Source organism: Ascaphus truei, chromosome 19 (genome assembly GCF_040206685.1).
Source record: "Ascaphus truei isolate aAscTru1 chromosome 19, aAscTru1.hap1, whole genome shotgun sequence".
NCBI lineage: Eukaryota > Metazoa > Chordata > Amphibia > Anura > Ascaphidae > Ascaphus > Ascaphus truei.
This window is the reverse complement of record NC_134501.1, coordinates 40740897-40758794: the sequence shown is the minus strand read 5'-3', so window position 1 is coordinate 40758794 and position 17898 is coordinate 40740897. Positions and strand designations below refer to the sequence as shown.

The 17898-nt window shown below is 49.1% G+C and overlaps 1 protein-coding gene across 1 annotated transcript in view; it reads right to left on the bottom strand.

Annotated features, from left to right (window-relative positions):
• CHD9 (chromodomain helicase DNA binding protein 9) overlaps positions 1-17898 on the bottom strand; it is a 197196-nt gene that overhangs the window by 26547 nt on the left and 152751 nt on the right. Inside the window, 8 exon segments of the mRNA XM_075577155.1 lie at positions 2534-2809; positions 10192-10352; positions 11985-12869; positions 13687-13889; positions 14008-14227; positions 15096-15138; positions 16545-16602; positions 16874-16991. Coding sequence (XP_075433270.1) covers positions 2534-2809; positions 10192-10352; positions 11985-12869; positions 13687-13889; positions 14008-14227; positions 15096-15138; positions 16545-16602; positions 16874-16991 — 1964 coding nt within the window.

The window sequence follows — 17898 nt, the reverse complement described above, 5'->3', positions numbered from 1 at the left end:
TGACATAAAGGGAAAACTGATATCATTTAACATATATACGGCTTATTGTGCATCTACAACCGTACATTACATTCGAGCTAAACCACGTTCAGAAAAGATGGGACCCCTTTCGTTTTTCATATTTGATATATTTCTCGCTCAATCCCTGTGAAAACGTGCACAATTGTAGGTCTGTGATGTAGATTAACACTATATAAGAAGCACAATGTAGACAATCAACTGATGTTTACTAAATTGATGTTGCTGTATTATGACAAGTAGCAGATACGCTGCGGGAGGTTCGTGTTCATTAAACAGGAAATACGAGATTATCCTTCGTAGCTCGTAAATGTGTTACACTGCGGTAATCTGATCTGAAACACTAAGATTACTATAGCGGTTGAGTACAAGTATGGTTCAAAGTGTGTGTTCAAAATCCCCTCCTGCTGAAACGCTGCGGTCTGATCGCATCATCGATAGCGCGCTGATCCAGCGTCTCCCTCTTCTGAACGATACATTGTTTTATTAATTAGTGTTTTCTGCCCTCCTAGCGACAGTCCTTAATCAGGGCACATTTTATTTTAGCGTTTTGGACCATAATTCTCACTTTGTCTCACGCACTTTATAACGCACATATCTTCTTCGCTAAACACCATTTTGTAACTATGCGCTTGATGAGGTCATCACGCCATCACCGAATCCAAAGAATATTTATAAGATTATCAAATCATTCTGAAATGTAGAACCTGGAAATGTCATGATTTTTCTGCAAGATATGCCGAAAAATAAAAGATCCCGTTTTTTTCTCTACACCATGTATACGATTACAGACGTCTTATCTGCTGCATTACATCATTAATGAATATTCTAGATACCGGTTTCACTTATGTACAATATGTATACGTTATATTGCTATTTCAAGATGAATCTTAGTTTGTACAGCTAAGATAGATAACATATTGCTTATTATATTACTGCGTGAAAATCGCACATTATTTTGCACTTTAAAACGATTTACGATAATGTGCATTGCAAAATAACACACACGTGAGGTTTATAGCATTAAATGCTCATACACCAGTTACTGATTGAAAGTTTGTGTATATTGCATAAATTTACGAAGAGTCTTGCTAATCTTTACAAACGAGTATAGCAGGGACGGCCAACTCCAGTCCTCAAGGGCCACCAACGGGTCAGGTTTTAAGGATATCCCTGTTTCAGTACAAGTGGCTCAATCAGTGGCTCAGTCAAAGACTGTGCTACCTGTGCTGAAACAGGGACTGCTTGAGCCACCTGTGCTGAAGCTGTGACTGCTTGAGCCACCTGTGCTGAAGCAGGGATATCCTGAAAGCGCATACAAAGTCCTAGCCAGGGAATTCTCCAGAGGTGGAGAGCTGGGTAGGGAGCCCCCTATTAATGGGCACTAGTTACCCAAATGAATATACATAGGGCTTCACAGCACTATACAAGACCCTGCCGTTCATTTGGGTAACTGAGTGCCCATTATTAGGGGGCTCCCTACCCAGCTCTCCACCTCTGGAGAATTCCCTGGTTAGGACTTTGTTTGCGCTTTCAGGATATCCCTGCTTCAGCACAGGTGGCACAAGCAGTCCAGGCTTCAGCACAGGTGGCTCAATCAATCCCAGCTTCAGCACAGGTGGTTAGGGCTTTGTGCCTTTATAAACTTCCACCCCTAATGCACCTACCACACTAATTCAGGTTGGGCAGGTATCATCTCTCTGGGTTTTTTTCCTGATATCCTGACTTGTCGGTGGCCCTTGAGGACTGGAGTTGGCCTCCCCTGGAGTATACGGTTTAATTTGTAGTTTAAATCTCTAGGAGCTGTATATCAGTCCTGTAGAAGGGCAGGTGTTTATTTTGCAGGTAGTGATACCTTCCAGTGCATAAGAAGATCCGATTACAACGTGCAGCAGTGATGTGTACGTTGTAGCCAAGCTCGGTGCACTGGAATTGATATTCTATTATCATAGTATACAGAATAATCTCAAGCCACGGCTGCCACAAATCTACATGTTGCCCTGCAGCACGAGAGCGCAGAGTTAGAACGTTTTATTCAGATTAACTACAAAAATGGTGGTCTCTGCCAAGCCCACGGAAATGTACAGTTTGCCAGCGGGGGCCGAGCATGCCAAACATTACCAAAACTGCCAAACGCACTACAAATAGAAAAGACATCACACAAAACACACAAAACACACAAATAACTCCCCGGTTAGGAAACGCAAGAAACAAGCCTTTTTAGGAAGCATCGGATTATCAGCGCAGAGATCTGCGGAAAGAAAGGGACTTTTTTTGCTGTTGACATTATCAGCTATTTCATTTTTTAAGCAGATCCAAGCAAAACAAGCGTTATAAAATAAAAAAAGAAATAAAAAGTGCAAATTCCGCCCCCGAAAAATAATGCCAGGGATTAAGGGGACAGTGAGAGCGCAGGCAGACGGCGGGCAGGGCGGATGGGGGACGAAGAGGGCAAAAAGAATATGCACCATGCGGCACACGGCAATCAGGTCCTAGGGCAAGAAAATACACATACGTCATTGATTTTCACGGTAAACTCCTTGTCTGGTACATGCTTCTTCACCTTTGACATCTGTAAGGGCGGGTCGAGCTCTTCCTTGGCTGCGGCGACGCATGGCGGGACCTGCGAGCCAGGCTCGGCGCACTCGGCTGCGGCTCCCGGGCTGTCCAGGAGTTTGGTGGTGTAGAAAGAGGCGACGGTGGCGCTATCGTAGCTGCGTCTGGTGGCCGGCCATTTTCCTTTTAATACTGCTTGGCAAATGCTGTCCAGACGGTTAATCATCACGCGGTCCTGCGGGAGGAAGAGGGGGCTTTGAGTATGTAAAAACCGCATTCGTTGCCAAAACGGAGGCGCAAAGCTATTTAGCAACAGGGTTGACGCGGCTTTGGGCTTTCTGAGTTTAGGAGGGCTTCTGGGTCGTCTAAACGGTTAACTAGCCCCTAATAAAGATGCCACGTCTCATGTATTTCTTGATATTCTTGTACCGTTCAGAGTTGTGTGTGTGTATGTATGTATGCATATGTGTGCGTGTATGTATGTGTATGTGTATGTATGTACTGCCAATGTCCCGATTACTGGGAGGCACCTGTGAGCTCAACCGTAGACGATTGCAAACACGGTCCTAAACGACTCTTCACCCACCGCACACCAGCTGTGCTGGGCTGGAGGAGCTCCCCGCACCTTTGATGAAGTCACTACACGTGCCGAAACGTGTCAGGACGCTCGTTGTACGTAGTGTCATCACTCCGGTCCGCTCGCAAGCCAACACGGAAGCACAGGCCCGGCTGCAGCTACCACCTCCAGGCGATCTACGGACCCATTACCTGCGGTGGAAAGCGGGGAGCTCCTCCAGCCCAGCACAGCCGGTGTGCGGTGGGTGAAGAATCGTTTAGGACCGTGTTTGCAATCCTCTACGGTTGAGCTCCCAGGTGCCTCCCAGTAATCGGGCCATGGGCTGTGTGCATGCCCTCCTATTTCCACTATACAGCAGACTGGTGATTATTGTTCTACTGGCGACCAGACTGCTGTACACCCCGATAGTGACGTCATCACTATTGAGATTTTATCTCATAAATGCTGTTTATATTTGTCCTCTTGTGAGTGCAAGTCCAAGAGACCTTTTTTTATTTTTTATACAATGTTAAATTTAGCCTACAGTATCACGCTATGGAGCTTGCGCTTCTTTTTTTCTCTCTCTATATATAAACACACACACACACACACACACATTATGTTTGATATGTGTTGTACTCTTTAGGTTATTTTTTTAATTATTTAGGTACTTCCCTACCCAGGCTTTTTTTTTTTCATACTGGGCACAACCATTATCTGATTATACACATATCTAGAAAGCACATTATAGTGCTACTTCACTGTTTTTGTATATACAGTATGTGTGTGTGTGTGTGTATATATATGTGTGTGTGTGTGTTTATGTATGTATTGTGCTTTAGTCGCTGGATAATGGGCAGACTTAGTATGGAAGTGATCCATTCCACAGTTTCACAGTTGCTGAGACTGTGGGACAGAAACTCCAGGCCAGAGATTAGTGGTTCTGGCTTTTCCCACACCTAATTACTAGAACAGGTATTTAGAGCAGAGAGGGTTGCTTTTTCACTCTCTCTCCTAGAGCCTGGAGGCTGGGGGTATTGCAGCTCCCCTTCATCCAGTTCGGGGAGGGTGCCCACTTCACATACTTCAGCATCTGAGGATTTAATGGGACGCTGTCCCCATCTCAAAGTCATGGACTCAATGTTATTCTGTGTGTTATTTTAAGTTGGTAAGTGGCTTAGCCAGACAATATTGCAGATAGGGATATGCATGTGAGCTAGACTCCTGACAGGAGTAGATGTTATTTTTATGAGTTTATTTTATTCTTAAAGTGATGGTGTTTAAACATGTGTAGTGTCACTAACGGAAGAATAAACTGCTGGAGGTTGAGGGCTTAGTGCCCCTTGTGTGTATACACGTGTTTGTCCCCCGTTTATGCAAAACAAATCCTAGAAGACTGTGTCAGGAAGAGCCTGGGCAAGCGGTAGCGCTACATAAAGGGAGCAATTTGCCACAGTATGTATGTATGTATAGATATATATATGAAAAGAAGAAAACAAACAGGCGCATACCTAGTGTAATATCGTTATAAAATATATATTAAAGGAACATGAAATCAATCAAATGCCCACTCACAAAAGTACTGTAAAATCAAGCATGTATGAGATTGGCTCTCATTTGCCAACAACGCAGTCCTCTCGGCACGCCACGAGGTCCCAGCGTTCTCCTGTGTCGCTCCTCCGCATAACCGGAACCTTTTCCCTTAGGTGCCCGTCAGTAGAGTTCCTCCGGATACAAGTAGTTCAAGAGTTCTTATGAGCTGGTATAGAATGTATCCAATCCAACTCGCGGGGGACTCAGCAGCTCACATCCAGCAGCAATATTGTTCATATGTGAGTACAGCCACGGTTAGACCACGCCCTACGCATTTCATCATCAAAGATGACTTCATCAGGGGAAGTCATCTTTGATGACGAAACGCGCAGGGCGTGGTCTAACCGTGGCTGTACTCACATATGAACAATATTGCTGCTGGATGTGAGCTGCTGAGTCCCCCACGAGTTGGATTGGATACATTCTATACCAGCTCATAAGAACTCTTGAACTACTTGTATCCGGAGGAACTCTACTGACGGGCACCTAAGGGAAAAGGTTCCGGTTATGCGGAGGAGCGACACAGGAGAACGCTGGGACCTCGTGGCGTGCCGAAAGGACTGCGTTGTTGGCAAATGAGAGCCAATCTCATACATGCTTGATTTTACAGTACTTTGTGAGTGGGCATTTGATTGATTTCATGTTCCTTTAATATATATTTTATAACGATATTACACTAGGTGTGCGCCTGTTTGTTTTCTTCTTTTCACAGATTTTTGTCAGGGACTGGTGATCCCTTCAAAACGGGCTGCAGATACAAGGGTGTATCAATCATTGGAATAGGACTCTGTCTCTCTAAGTGTTTTTAATTTTTTTATTTTATTATTCATTTATAAATAATATTTTTTTATTGATATGTTTTTTATAATATTATGCTTTAGATATTCTTGGGAGTAGAAGTTTTTATCACATATGCCATCAGCAACAGTTATACCACCCCGCTAGGTTTTACTCAAATAGCCTATAGCAAAATAGTTCTTTATTGCACCGTCAGATATATATTCAGGATAATTTATAGGCGCTACTTCATATGTTCTTTTTTGTTGTGTCTCTCTCTCTCTCTCTCTCTCTCTCTATATATATAATATATCACACACACACGTGTGTATATTATATCTGTGTGTGTGTGTATATGTATTTATGTGTGTGTATGTATGTTTGTGTGTGTACGTCTTTATTTCCATAACGCAATCCATGTACATAACGTGTCACAGCAGTAATACACCGGACATCATAACACATAATGGGAATAAGCGGTTCAGACATAATCGTAACAATAGGAAAAGGAGTCCCTGCCCCGAAGAGCTTACAATCAAAGTGGGTAAGTAGGGAGAACGTACAGAGACAGTCGGAGGGTGTTCTGTTAAGTGCGTCTGCAGGGGACCAAAGTTAGAGCACCCGAGATGTAAAGGCCTCGGACATGGTGACATTCACAGCGCTGACGCTCAAGCAGGAGCTTTTTTGTGTCCCTGCATGAGCGTCAGCGCTTGTGATTCGGGTGGGAGGCGGGGCTAGTGCGCCACGTCACGGCGCCGACGTCACGGGCTGCCATTGGCTGTTGGCGGTCACGTGACCGGCCCTGAGCTTCCCTCAACGGGAAAACTTAAATTGTGCTGTCGGCTGCAATTCCACACGCCTCCGGAAGCGCCATCTAAAGCCGTACTCAATAGGGTTGATGTTTCCCCTCAACGCGGCTCAGCGAGGGCCAGCACGGTCTTTTTGACCATGGCCCTGACCTAAAGTATCAGCCGCGGAGCTACTCATATGCTGCGTTACAAAGGTGAGTTTTTAGATTGTTCTTAAAGGTGGAGAGAGAGGGTGCTAGTCGGGTATTGGGGGGAAGGGCATTCCAGAGGTGTGGGGCAGTCAGTGAGAAATGTTTAAGGCGGGAGAGGGCTTTAGATACAAAAGGGGCAGAGAGAAGACATCCTTGAGCAGAACGCAAGAGTCGGACAGAGTTGGGCTTTCGGACCTCCCATTCCCCGAACTTATAAACATATCGATTTGGTGGAGAGGGCGTCAGAGAGATCAGCCTTTCAATTGAATGCAACTCCCACCAGCAAAAAGGCCCATATTTATGTAACCCACTGTGTCTGCCATCAGCACAGGACATGGCCCCATTAAGAAGTACATTCCACTGGACCATGTGACTGGTCTTAGCCAGTGGAATGGCAGTTGGTGACAGTTGGAAAGGGTTTGCTGAGGGGACTGGTGGGGCAGTTTATGATATGGTGAGGCTGCTGCAGAACACTCTGCAAGGGCCTGCCCGGTCCATAGAGTGAGGTGGATTTTGCTGGCCAGTACAAAGTACAGGGACACCTCGGGGAGCACTGTAGCAGCTAAGGGGAGACATAGCAGGATGTAACAGCCAGAGGAAGGAGATCCCCTGCATTGTAACAGCCAGAGGAAAGAAGGAGACCCCCCTGCATTGTAACAGCCAGAGGATATAAAGAGATCCCCCTGTATTGTAACAGTCAGAGGAAAGAAGGAGATCCCACTGTATTGTAACAGCCAGAGGAAAGAAGGAGATCCCCCTGCACTGTAACAGCCAGAGGAAAGAAGGAGATCCCCCTGCATTGTAACAGCCAGAGGATATAAAGAGATCCCCTGCATTGTAACAGCCAGAGGAAAGAAGGAGATCCCCCTGAACTGTAACAGGAGAGGAAAGAAGGAGATCCCCCTGCACTGTAACAGGAGAGGAAAGAAGGAGATCCCCCTGCATTGTAACAGCGAGAGGAAAGAAGGAGATCCCCCTGCATTGTAACAGCCAGAGGAAAGAAGAAGATCCCCCCTCTATTGTAACAGCCAGAGGAAAGAAGGAGATCCCCCTGTATTGTAACAGCCAGAGGAAAGGAGGAGATCCCCCTGCATTGTAACAGCCAGAGGAAAGAAGTAGATCCCCCTGCACTGTAACAGCCAGAGGAAAGGAGGAGATCCCCCTGCATTGTAACAGCCAGAGGAAAGAAGGAGATCCCCCTGCACTGTAACAGCCAGAGGAAAGGAGGAGATCCCCCTGCACTGTAACAGCCAGAGGAAAGGAGGAGATCCCCCTGCATTGTAACAGCCAGAGGAAAGAAGGAGATCCCCCTGTATTGTAACAGCCAGAGGAAAGAAGGAGATCCCCCTGCATTGGGACACAGGTTATGTTTTCACAGTAAGGCTAAGGCCCTGCTCCCTCCGTCAGCGCGCCCGCACTGCAGACAGGCGGGGCGCTGACAGACACAGACCGCGATATGCGGTCTGTAGGGAGCGGGAGGGAGTGGGAGGTTTGAGCTGGAGCAGGGGGCGTGGCTTGAGCGGAGGGACCCGCTACTCTTTACCCCCCCTCCCTCCACGGGCTCGGGCTGGCACTCATACACACACGCAGACACACACACAGACAGAGGCAGGCACTCACGCACTCAGACACACACATACACACACGCAGGCACTCTCTCACACACACACACACGCGCACACACGCAGGCAGGCACTCATACACATACACACACAGAGGCAGGCAATCACGGACTCAGGCACACACATACACAAACACAGACAGGCACTCTGACACACATACACACACACAGACAGGCACACACATACACAAACACAGACAGGCACACACGCTGCTTTCACTCCACACTCCTCCCCGTTCCCCGAAGCCTCTCCTCCTCCCGAAGCCTCCCCTCCCCATTGGCTTACAGCCACCCCACGTGAGGCGTCAACGCTAGGGATCACCCTTCTCTTGTATCCCGTAGCGGCTGACGCGCCACAGCGTGTAGTAAGCTGTGCAGCCAGGGGGGACCGGGACCGGCTCGGGAGGATTCCCCTGCTGGTGGGGAACTCGCGTGTGGCCGCCCGCGCCGCCGGGCGCACCGGGTCCCAGGCCTAACAGTAAAAAGCAGCAGCTGCATCTGTTTGAATCCAGAGCTGCAACGAAAGGTTATTGTACAATTACCCTGTCTGATCACAGGGCATGTGAGCTAATATGCAGTGACTGTAACATATATAAAGACAGAGGCGCAGCGTTAGTGATTTGTTTTAGTAGGATTGCAGAAATACTGTGTGGTTATGTGGTCGCCCTGTGTGCGTATCCCTGTTCAAAATGATAAAGTAATATAAAGTTTGTTACAATTCCTTACAGTGTTGTTGTGTCTAATTACTCCTGCTTCCCACTCTGTGTACCCCCCACTATAAGAGTTAGGCTGCGTCCATAGATGGACCAGCCGTGCTGAGGCGTGCGGACGCTCCGCGCTGAGCCCCTGCATCCGCAATGAGGATGCCTTGAGAGGGGGCTCACGCGAGCATCCGCAGGCGTCCTGAGGCGTTGGAGGTTTCAGCCGAGCGCCAAGCTGTTTTTCAGCGCGCTGTCGGCTGAAAACCTCCAATCACTGTACAGCAGCGTCAACATCACGGCGCCGTGATGTCGGCGCCGTGACATTGACGTCAGTGCGTCGCGGGCGATTGGCCCAGCGACGTCACTGCCACGCCTCCAACCACCTCCCCCCGGCTCCCTTCGCGCACGCTGGCTCGCCTGTAAATCCGTGCAATCGCGCTGACTGAAGCAGGCGAGCCTCAGCGTTAGCGCGCCTCCGCTCTCCCCACACCTCTATGGCCCTGGCCTTACAGGACTCAGGCCCCCACCTCAGTGACAGCTTCTAAAGTCTGAGGTAAAGTAATGAGGGTTACATATAGTAAGCAGTGCGAAGACGCATTTAAATCCAGGGGCCTTAAGGTACAAACCCCGAGAGTTGGTAACAACCCCCCCCCCCCCCCCCAACATTTTGAAAACAACTTCCTTAAATGTCACCAGGATGACAGCAAACATTTTGCTGTTTTGGAAATGAAGAATGGCCGCTTGTCCGTCAAGTATTTCTAAACGTCTAGACCAGGGGCGCTCAACTCCAGTCCTCAAGCCCCCACAACAGGTCAGGTGTTCAGGAAATCCCTGCTTCAGCACAGCGGGCTCAATCAGTCCCTGCTTCAGCACAGGTGGCTCCGTCTCTGTTTCAGCACAGGTGGCTCAATCAGAGGCACAGTCTATGACTGAGCCTCTGATTGAGCCACCTGCGCTGAAGCTGGGATATCCTGAAAACCTGACCTGTTAGGGTGGCTTGAGGACTGGAGTTGAACACCCCTGCTTTAGCCCACCCTATCACCGTTAGAGCCAATATAAATAAGAGGGGGTCTTTGCTTGTGCAAACTCTTGTAGAACACACAGTGCCATGAGAAAGACGGGAGCAGCGAGAGGAGATCACCCCCCTCCCGAGTCCCAGCTCCCGTGTTTACATAATTACTTTAAAAATCTTTTTTTTTTTAAAAGAACTTGGCGTTGGAAGTAAACCTCTTGAACGGGTCGGCGCCATCGGTTTATTTTGGGCGTAGAAGGGACTGCGTTGTATGTTAATCCAGATCGACAGAGGGCGTTGTCCCAAGCGCCGACACGCTGAACGAGAGAACGAAAATGAGTGCACGCCATTCATTACCTTCGGCCAATGGGAAGCCGCCACCATGTACCCCCCGGGCACAAGATAATTGGAATTCGGGGTCCCGTTATCCAGCTGGAAGCTGTCCTGAGTTTCATCCTGGATTGTGCTGATGGAGGCCACACTTTCTTCATCGTACGCCTTGACGTGCGGGACTCGATCTGTCAGGGTGGGAAGAAAAGGTTAGCTAAGAAAAAAAAAACACGGCTCCTAAGCCCCTTTTAACTTTGTGACACCACTGAACGTCACATGGGCGTCTCGGAAAAGTCCAGGTTAAGGCAGCTGCTCCGACAGGTCTCTTTGAAGACTGCATGGAAAGCAGCTCAGTGCTGCCTGCGGCAGCAGAGCAACTGAGAATAAACAGCCGCTGTTGTCGTGCGGACACGGAGACAAGGATCATTGTTGGCCAACCGCAAGCCGTTGCCTTTTCATCTCTATTTTATAAGTCATTCAGGTGCTACATGGCCGAGCGCTTTCACTACACTACGCCGCAACTGGATTTGTACCAAGACTAGTTGCAAACACTTCCAGCTTCGCATTGCAAAGCCAGTATAACCAGCCTCACACTGAGGAAATGCAGAAGGTTGGAAAAGCTGTCTGTGAGCAGGTTTACTGGCTCTGCACTTCTGTAAACAGGCTGTGCTGAGAAGCTGTGTAATGCGGCAGGCAGAAGCTTATATGGCTCCATGTTACAATGGACACGAAGCAAAGAGTGACACCGGTTGCTCATTTGCATGTCATTACCCCCAATCCCTGGCAACAGTGGAAGCACTGCATGCTAAGAGATAATGGGGAAGGGCAGGGCGGCAGACGTGTGAACGTGCTCACACATGGGGTTTTTATTTGTTGTACACTGTACGGTGGAGGGTGTGTGTCACTTTTATTCTGACCCTAACTTATTTGGGGTCTGGCTTTAAACAATATATTTTCATTTTCACAAGGCTCTGAATGGGGGGCTGGGACAGGGTTGGCGCTTATCAATCTGGTGTTGTTTCTGCTTATGTGAACCCCTACCTCATCCATGTAGAGTATTTAATCAGTAACAAGAGTCGGCAATACGCCTGTGCTAGGTCTCTCTCAACAAACCGTGACACATAATGGAGGCGCTAGCGCGGCCCACAGTGGTAAGAAACCAACTTTAAACGGGGTTTAAAAATCCTAAATTTAAAACCTTTAACCTTTGCGGTGTGGGAATTCCCGCGGTCCCCAGGGTCGTGACCTGCTCTCTTCCCTCCAGGAATGGAAGACAGAGACCATGGCGCTTGGGGGGCAGATTCGTCAAGCTCCGATGCGCCGGGCCGGACCTGAGCTAGCGACAACTGCCATTCATGTCAATGAAGGTCGACGCCGGATCGGTTGGGATGCCCGCTTCGGAGACTGAAAAATCTGCCCCCTAGGTCCTTATTCAACATGCAGTGAAGCCTCTTCCATGTGCTGAAGAAGACTTTAGTCCCAGTTCATTTCGACAACAGCTAATCTCTTCTCCGGCAGCGACACAGAGAACTATATTAACTGTAGGAATGAGGTTCACTGAATGTCCTAAGGGTCACCTGAGTCTCGGCCCTAGGGTCATTTAGTCAATGTCATAACTACACTGTAAATGTCAGAGTAGCTTAGGGGTAAGAACACTCTTTGAAATAGGCGAATCTGGTCCGAATCCCAGTGTCTCCTTGTGACCACGGGGAAATCACTTTTATCTCCCTGTGCCTCTGCCACCAAAATTAGATTGTAAGCTCTTCAGGGCTTGACGTGCATGGGGTTTGCAGCACAAAAGTGGACGCGGCTGTACATACCGCATTTCTGCACCTCCCGGTCATCGCTGTCACTCCCCTCAGACGATGAGGACGAGGACGAAGAGGAGGAGGAAGACGAGGAAGACGACGATGAACAAGAGGACGACGAGGAAGAGCTGGATCCTGAGCGGGAGCAGGAAGATGAGGAGGAGGAGGAGGAGGAGGATCTGGACGAGCACGATGAGCGATTGGAGTCGGAATTGGAGCTGGACCCGGACCCTTGTTTGCGGATTCTCTGTTTTTTGGAAGCCAGGTTTGGGGTGAGGGGTTCAGTCCTCGCTGCCACCATGCGCCTATCTGTTTCCAACTTAACAGTTGGCTTATGGTCTACAGCTTGGGCCCAAGGACTATTGATGGTGTTTATGGACTCCGGCTTTATCCAGGCAGTGGTCTGCTCAAGGGATGCAAACTCCTCTACCGATGATGGGGTCTCCTCTTTGAGGACCTCGTTTTTAACTTTGACCTCATCATTGGTGATCCCTTTCAGGTCTTGTACCCTTGACTGTGGAGTGAGAGGGGATGCAGACAAAGCCACCTGGTTGGGTAGGGGTAAGAGTGGGGTTGAAGTTCTTGAAGAAGCCCCTTTATTCTGATTGTAGTTCCTCTGGGAAACCATGAAGGACAGCTCGGGGTCCCGCAGAATGTGGTAGTCTGTCCTGCTTACCCCGTGCTTTGCCGCCCCGATCAGCAAATCCCGGTCGTGATTTCCACATTCCCACCACACCGGCAGATCTGGGTTAGGGTGGCAAAGTTTCAAGCGCTCAAACAGCTGTGGGTGCCGGATAGCCTGTTCTCGCACCTTTCGAAGGAGCTCAATGCGGTACAACGTTCGGGAAGCTCTCTCTTCTGTAATCGGTTGAATAGATATGGTAGGGTCGACAAATTCTGAGAACGAGAACAAAAAAGATTTCAGGCTATTTTTTTTGGCAGGGGGTGGGAGGGGTAAATCTCATTCTATAGGCAGGAAGATTCTCAATTCTGCGCCCATGCTTGAAGTATGCACCAACCTTCATTTATGTTATAAAATTGCTCAACACGGCTATTTCACAGTCTAAAAAAAGGTAGATACTTTTTAGGATAGGTGGGCAAAAGAGAAACAAACCAGAAGAGATGCGGCTCATATTTAGCGCTATTTCATGTGACACCTTATGGGCCAGACGGTGTTTTCGGCAGTGGAAAGTGTCTTATTGAATTGCAAATGCTTCGGAAATATGGGCCATGGTGGAGAGATTGGGAGAGAAGGGGGTATGGATAAGTGAAGAGATTGGGAGGGAAGGGGGTATGGATAAGTGAAGAGATTGGGAGGGAAGGGGGTATGGATAGGTAGAGATATTGGGAGGGAAGGGGGTATGGATAGGTGGAGAGATTGGGAGGGAAGGGGGTATGGATAGAGAGAAAACAAACATCCTGTATTATCTTAACCAGATTGGAACTTGTCCCTGGATTCGCTGGTTTTGGCGACTTTAGTAAAGCGCGTCGGTTTTCATAAATTCATTTAACAAGGTCAAAAATCCTGCAAAATGTTGCTCATGTTAAAGAAAAGAAACAATGGTAGGACTTCGACCGGGATAAAAACGAAGGACACTAATCCAGCCATGGTTGGGACTTGGAAGAGAATGGATCTCGGTTTATGTTAGAGATAACTCCCCCCCCCCCCCACGCAGATACTATTTCCCTATATATACACATATATATGACACACCTTCTTTGGAGGGAAGGCGACACACCCTACGGCACATTGCTATAAAGGCGTATAAGTACTTCTCCAGGCTCTCGTCCGTCTTCTTATGCAGCCTGGCCATGGCTCGGAACTTTGTCCAGTCAAACTGCCCCCTTCCTGGATCAAACACCACCCCGAACGTGGAAACCACTCGGTAGAAATCGGCTTCCTCTCTCCGGGTCCATCTGGGCTCAATGAAGACGTGTAGAAAATATAGACACATGTATATACATTAAAATAGACATACGCACATGGATTATTAACCTGCGGGGAAATATCAGACATTCAGTGCAGTGCACAAACCTTTGTTGTCGTTCGATTTTGGCTGCCATTTTTGGATTGAGCGTGGCCTCTTCGTACGAGGCCTGCGTCACCGTGGCATGCACTGGGAACACCTGCAGGATCGGCGGGACCTGCTTAACCTTGGTGGTGCGCTGGAAGGCGGTTACCAGGCGGCGTAAACGCGTGGTCAGCGCAGACTGTGTCGGCCAGAAGCCCTTATCTCCCTCCGTGAGTTGCCCATCTGCGCACACACAACGCACAATGAGCAACGTGTTGTACAAAGAATCTATATACAGGTGTAGCAAGACTAAGGCTGCGGCCAGGCTGCTCGAGCGCCATGACATCATGTGCTCTGCTTGGCTGTGCGATTCCTGGTCAGCAAGCTGTGCGCGCGTGGGGCGTGTTGGGGGGCGCGGCCATGACGATACTGAGCCGGTTTGCCCTCATTGGGCAAACCGCTCATGTGACGCGTCAGAAACAAATTTGCTTGCCTCTGCAGGCAGCTGAGCGCCGTGCACTCACGGGCATACGCTGGCCACACACATTGTAGATGTGTTTCATCGCGGCGAGCGCCAGCCCCCGCTCAGCGTCACCCTGGCCGCAGCCTTACTGGGCGTGTTGCTGCTGCCGATCCAGAAGCATGGACCCCCCCATATAGCGCGATCGCGGCAGACGTTTGCGTGTTTGCCCGAGGTGCTGCGGACAGCAAGTCTTACTACATTTGTATATGCATTCAAAAAAAGAGATTTGGGGGAGTTGAACTTTGACATCAGATAACCACTTAACACACCTACTGTAGTCTGTCCATTCTACCGTCTGCTGTGAAATCTCAGACCCTATCGGACCGCTGTTTTTTCCCCATATTAAGGATCCCCTTCTGTCTATCCCAAGGTATTTTTAATTCCTTTAGCCTCTACCACCTTTGCTGGGAAACCCTTCCACGAATCCACCATCTATTGCCCCCGTCTCACATCTCCCCTAAGCCGCCCACCCTTCAGCTTCCCCCCCCTCTTTCTTCTCGCCTCCAAGCTGTCCGGGTACACTAGCCTTTCCTGATAAGTTGCAAAACAAAATGACCCTACAAGTGGAATGCAATTGTTTTTTCTTACCTCCGTCTGCTATAACGAGGTCACCAGGAGAAGAAGCATCATCCTGTGGAAGAGGAAAGATCTTTAGGGACCACGGGATCTACTTGCAAACCAGAAGAATCTCTGTGCCTGAGGATCAGTAGTCATACTCAGTTGTCCATCTGACACCCTTTGGATTAAAGATGCAATCGTCACCCCCCCCCCCCCCCCCAACAAAATCAAGTATCAAGCTACTATGTCACAGCTTTCTATTGGTTGCCAGAGTGTGGCTGACCCCAGTGGCCATATTGTTTCTCCCAGACAAGCACTTGGTAGGTCTTTTCAAATTGAACTCTCTGAGGAATGGTGGGGTCCCCGTAGCTTGGAGTGCCCAGTTCTGCTCCAGGGGGAAGGGGGGACCCCTCGCTTCAAGTAAACAAATAAATTAAATATTTTGAAACAAATATGAGCAGCACGGATACGGCTTTAAAGACATAAGTGGTTCCTATATGTCGAGGCCATCTGGGATAAGTGGGTGTCCCTATATGTCGAGGCCATCTGGGATAAGTAAGTGTTCCTATATGTTGAGGCCATCTGGGATAAGTGGGTGTTCCTATATGTTGAGGCCATCTGGAATAAGCTCCACTCAAGGATGTCTTCTCTCTACCCCCTTTGTATCTAAAGCCCTCTTCCGCCTTAAACCTTTCTTACTCACTGCCCCACACCTCAGAAATGCCCTTCCCCTCAATATCCAACTAGCACCCTCTCTATCCACCTTTAAGACCCACCTTAAAACACACCTGCTTAACAAAGCATATGAGTAGCTCCATGGCTGAAACTATACACCTACTATACATAAAGCTTGGCCCCTTGCAGACACACTTACCAGAACACCCTCCTACTGTCTCTGTATGTTCCTCCTACCAATTAGATTGTAAACTCTTCAGAGCAGGTACTCCTTTTTCTAAATGTTACTTTTATGTCTGAAGCGCTTATTCCCATGATCAGTTATTTGTATTATTTGTTATTTATATGATAACGTGTATTACTACTGTGAAACGCTATGTACCCCTGTACATTAATGACGCTATATAAATAAAGAGATACATACATGCATACATACAAGTGGATGTTGAGGCCACCTGGGATAAGTGGGTGTTGATATATATTGAGGTAATCGTGGATAAGTCCCTGTAGCTTGTGGTGGGATATGTTCTGATATTCTGAGTAATCAACGTTATTGCAACCCGTGACGTGCGCTGCAGAGGGACATACCCAACACGCCAGCAGGACAAGCCGCCGTTATTTTGAATCTGCCACGCACGAGAAGGGGGCAGGGCTATTATGCTATTTCACACCAGCGGAGCGGGCCGCGGGCTGCAATAACGTTGGCTACGTGTGTATAATGCACAGATGGACACGGCTAAACTGGCCACTTGTATTAGAAGTACAGAACGTGACATAGGGATGTGATGGGGGACCGGCCTTTACCTCCATGTCATCTTTAAACAACGCAGGAGCTGGTTTATATTCTGGATCTTCCACATCCCTGTTAACATGAGGAGAGAAGACGGTGAATCTTGGATGCCCTCGTCCACCCTCTCCCATGCTTAGCCCAGGCTCGCTGTCCTCTAGCTCAGGGGTCAACTCCAGTCTTCAAACCCCCCCCAACAAGTCGAAGACTGAGCCACTGATTGAGCCACCTGTGCTGAAGCAGGGATATCCTGACAACCTGGCCTGTTGGGGAGTCTTGAGGACTGGAGTTGAGCACCCATTGCCCCGGCTCATTCTGCGCTGCTTCACACCCAAATATTTCCTACCCGTCTATATAATCGTTTGCCCGCTGCTCTGCCGCCACAGCCTTCTCGTCCGGTTTGCCAGCTCTTTCCAGGAAGCACAGTGCTGGGTCTGCCCGTATAGTGTTATACTTCTCGTAGCCTAGGAGCAGAAGAGCAGAAAAGATTTCACCTAGTGAGGGGGCAGCCGACATTTTGTTCCGGATGCCAATAAATAGGCATGCCTCTATCCTACTTGCCACCCCTCCCCTCTCCCTCAAATGCCCCACTCCACTCTCTCCCTCAAATGCCCCCCCATCTCACCCTCAAATTTCCACTTCTCCCTCAATTCCCCCCCTCTCCCTCAATTCCCCCCCCTTCTCCCCCTCTCCTTTAATTCCTCCCCCCCCCCTCAAATCCCCCTTCTCCCTCAATTTCCCACCCACATCTCTCCCTCAATTCCCCCCCCCCTCTCGGCTTAATTCTCCCCCCCCCCCCCCCCCCACACGGCTCAATATCGGCTCAATTCCTCCCCTCTCTCTCCCTCAATTCCACCACCTCTCACCCTCAAATCCCTGCCCTTCTCCCCCTCTCCCTTAATTCCTCCTCCCTTCTCCCCCGCAAATCCCCTCTCCCTCAATTCCCCCCCCACATCTCTCCCCCAATTCCCCGCCCACATCCCTCCCTCAATTCCACGCCCCCATCTCTCCCTCAATTCCACGACCCCATCTCTCCCTAATTCTCTCCCTCAATTCCCGCCCCCCCCCATCTCTCCCTCAATTTCCCCCCTCAATTCCTGTGATCATGGCAGGCCGCTGGACAAGCCAGGTCTAATAAGTGCATGTTTACATGGCACGTCGGAGCGGCAGGTCTAAACCCCCACCTCTTGTATCATACTTATGCCCCTCAGGCCATCACCCTACCTCCTCGCACCATACAGTATCTTAGCCCCAGTGGACACAGCATCCCCTGCTCCGGGGTTAGAGAAGGGGTCTCAAGCAAATCTACCTCGTGTGAAGCCTCTTCTCGAGCTCAGGGGTGGGAGGACGCTCAACGGCGCCTTCCTATGG